General features: G+C 35.4%; 1 protein-coding gene across 1 annotated transcript; it reads right to left on the reverse strand.

Moving 5' to 3' along the window:
- Positions 1-699: 699 nt before the first annotated feature.
- LOC129747903 (uncharacterized) lies at positions 700-2,113 on the reverse strand. Its single transcript, XM_055742302.1, has 4 exons — positions 1,868-2,113; positions 1,169-1,462; positions 976-1,086; positions 700-911 (listed from the first exon to the last, which is right to left on the reverse strand). The coding sequence occupies exons 1-4, from the start codon at positions 1,937-1,939 to the stop codon at positions 789-791; spliced, it is 600 nt and encodes a 199-aa protein (XP_055598277.1). The 5' UTR covers positions 1,940-2,113; the 3' UTR covers positions 700-788.
- Between the last annotated feature and the right edge of the window lie 1,267 nt (positions 2,114-3,380).

Raw genomic sequence — 3,380 nt, forward strand, 5'->3', positions numbered from 1 at the left:
TGCCTTGTCATGATTTTACGATTCTTACGAATCTCAATTCAGAGATTCAATTAATACGTCTGTCGCACTTTAATTATTTTCTGCGTATACTTCATCTTATCGCTACGCTTACTTCCCTGATCACTAAACGTTTCAGTACCATATTTATTATCAATCTTAGAATAAAGTGCTACTAACTAAGTTTTCATTTCTAAATTGATGGTCAATTCTTTTGTAATATTTACACGTTACATGAGAAAATACCTATTGAAGAAATTATTTCAAACATTATAACAAAGCAATCTTTTACATTTAATAAGACTTTAGATGCAGAAGGATTTAAAATGCTTAAAAAAAATTAAGATGTGAAAAAGCATACAATGAAATTACTTTATTTAATTCGATAAATTTCCAATGCAGCGTACTCCATACCCGTATCTCATGGCTCCGTATGAACTGTTATGTTGAAAATGTATTTCGTTTCAACGTAAATATATTTTGGAAGAACGAATTCATCAGGTGAACAAAAAAAAATTGGGCGTCACATGCGTCAACACGTCAACTTTCTAAAACTCTGTGATCTACCATTTTTTTTAATTTTTGAGGGATCTGTGAAGAGAAAGCAGATGGTTTTTAATGCGTTCTTCCCCAAAAATATGAAACCAATAGCTGTTCCAACTTTTTTCTTAAGGTGATTTTATAACTAAAACAACAAATATATTGATTCAAGAAGACGCATCGTTCTCTTTAATATAATTTTCCATTGGAAATAATATAGCAATCTTTTAAGCTTAACTTTTGGTGTCACATTAGGAAGAACTACTTGTAGCAGTATTTGTATCGATGCTTTGAGTTTTCATCACGGGTTTTGTAGCTTTTTCCGGCATTTCTTCTTTAAACAGCTCCATTTCGGATCTGATGCAACTTTTGCCCTACAAATAGAGGTTGTGTCAACAAATTTCGTCTTGATGAAATAATTCAAGGTTTTAAACTTACCGTATCATGTTTCACGTCGATTTGCATTTCTATTTTTCCAACCATCAATGGCAGAAACTGCTTGAACGGACTGATGTTGAAAACACGTTTTGGATCGGTGCAAAGGGTTCCCTACAAATGAATTAATAGGAATAATAAACAGACGTATAATTGATACCTACTACTAGTTTATAAGTGGTTCACGAAATCCCACCTCACCCATCGGGCACTTGTTGTTGAAATTGAACGCCCACACAACGGGAGCCGCCAGGGACCATCTGGGTACTTTTTGGCAAAGATCGACCGTTCCTTTGATGAACGGAATGCCGTGGATTTTGATCGTATACTTGGCTTCGGCCTCGGCAAAAGGCTTGTGGTCCAGGCAACTTTGCGCTTTGAAGTCGCACTTCCTCGTCAGTACCGCCGTTAAATTGTCGTGAATTCTGACGACCGCCTCTGGACCGGCGCAGTTCTCCATTTTGATAATTTTCACCTTGTAACCACCGTGCTGAAAGACATTAGAAGGAATTTGTTAAATTATTTTCTATAAATAGGTATGTCATTGACAATTGAATCTCTTCTATTCAAATATAAGAGTATCAAAATTAAAAAGAACGAAACAATTATTTTAAACAACTTTTCTATTGGGAGTCACTCATCATAAAACGTTGTGAAAAATTGTTGAGTTTTTTTTACGGTCGCCATGGAAAGAGAAACTGTCATAAACGTCATTTTTGTGCTCTTTGATTAGCATTTGCATTTCCGAACATTTAAATCTTCACTGACTGATCATGTTCACGTGTTGCACTTTTCTCCAAGCTTGGATCCGAGTTTATTAAGGCATATTTTTTAGTATTAATTTTGAATTTCGAGTATTTTAAACACTAACTCTTAACCTAGTATCGTAACTTACACAAGCAATCACGATTCCGAAAAATGTGGTCACAAGAAATCCAGCGATGCTTAAACTCAATCGGGATACCATTTTTCCGGGACGAAACAGAAAAGAAAACTTAACTAAACCAATAAAACTTGTCTTCAAGGTTCAACGGCTAGCGACACTTTAAAACATGATTTTTCTACGATGTAGTTTGCATTCACAGCCGTGTGAATAACTTGCGGCTCTATTTAGTTAATCGTTGATTGATCTTTCGCATACAGCGGTATGTAATTGAATAGCAAGATCTGAGACGCTTGAGATGCTGTCAAGTAATCGTTTGTCGACTCAGATTATACGGTATGTTGAACGCCGAGTCATTAGTAAGTATTCAAAAATAGTTAACTTATATTTGACAGAAACAGTAGGCACAGTTTTACACATTGTTAGCTGCTATGACGAATTAAATTATAAAAAAATAATACCTTGTTTATTTTTCAAATGCACCATGTTTAATACTGATTCCAGTCAAGCCTTTCGATAGTTTAACTATAAGCACAATTAGCTCAACACGTGGAATGCAACAATTTAGTTAGAATATTTTAGGTGGACGACAAATTGGCCTATAGGCTTAATAATGATATTGATATGGTTCGATTTTTTTTATAACAGTGCAGTTGTACAAAAATTGTTGTCTATTGGTTCTACACTTGGGTCACTTTTTCAATAATCTTAAAATAAATAAATTTGTTATATAATTGGGAGAGCTTAAAAGTGAACATATTGCCTAGTTATGAAAAAGAATTATTTCCACGCGTGATTTACAACAGATCGTTTAGTGGCGTCCATATTTTTTTCGTTTCATCTAATATTAAAACCAAAAATGCCTTTGTTCAAATTTTTCAGAAGGAAAGGGTTATTGAAAATTTATATTTCGTTTATTGATTGAAGATTCCAATTTCCCAAAATACCTCGTGTATCAAATCGTTGTTCATTGTTTTGCCGGTCAGCTCATTCAATGAAGCGTTCTCACCATCGCACAAGTCACTTGATGATACAAATCTCTCGCACCGTTATTTGTTAGTTTGTCTGGCAGTGTTGAATAGGCGTCGGCGTCGGCGTCGTTCTCGTTGCGTTCACTTGTTGAATGAAATATCAGCAGATGGATCTCAACCTGCTTACTTATGGCGTATTTTTTTTTGATTCCGGATTTGGCTCTGGAACCGTCAGAATAAAAAAAAACGATTTTCAGGTTCGGATAGTTATTCCATACGTAGGTGTGCGTGAGAACGAGCGCAATGTTTACATGCAGCTGTCATTTCGTTCTCCCTTCTAGATTTCTTCATTCGGTTCTTCACATTCGGATTGCCTTTTTTCGTGTCCGGATTGCACTGGACAGCAGATAGTACGATTTTGCTTGGCTGAGAGGTTCAAAATCGCGGCAATCATCATTTTCCCGTTCATTATTTCAACTGTTTTGCTTTCAGCCAAAAACAGCTGTTTAATGTTTTTACAACAACGTTGAGAGTATTGGTGAACTTCTCGCAAA

Source organism: Uranotaenia lowii, chromosome 2, assembly GCF_029784155.1.
Source record: "Uranotaenia lowii strain MFRU-FL chromosome 2, ASM2978415v1, whole genome shotgun sequence".
NCBI lineage: Eukaryota > Metazoa > Arthropoda > Insecta > Diptera > Culicidae > Uranotaenia > Uranotaenia lowii.

Bases quoted from the DNA above. Each gene is read 5' to 3' on its own strand.
- LOC129747903 (XM_055742302.1), bottom strand. From the start codon at position 1,939: ATGGTATCCCGATTGAGTTTAAGCATCGCTGGATTTCTTGTGACCACA. The intron at 1,463-1,867 runs GTAAGTTACGAT...AATGTCTTTCAG, and splicing joins TCGGAATCGTGATTGCTTGT to CACGGTGGTTACAAGGTGAA. The intron at 912-975 runs GTAAGTTTAAAA...CTCTATTTGTAG, and splicing joins TCGACGTGAAACATGATACG to GGCAAAAGTTGCATCAGATC.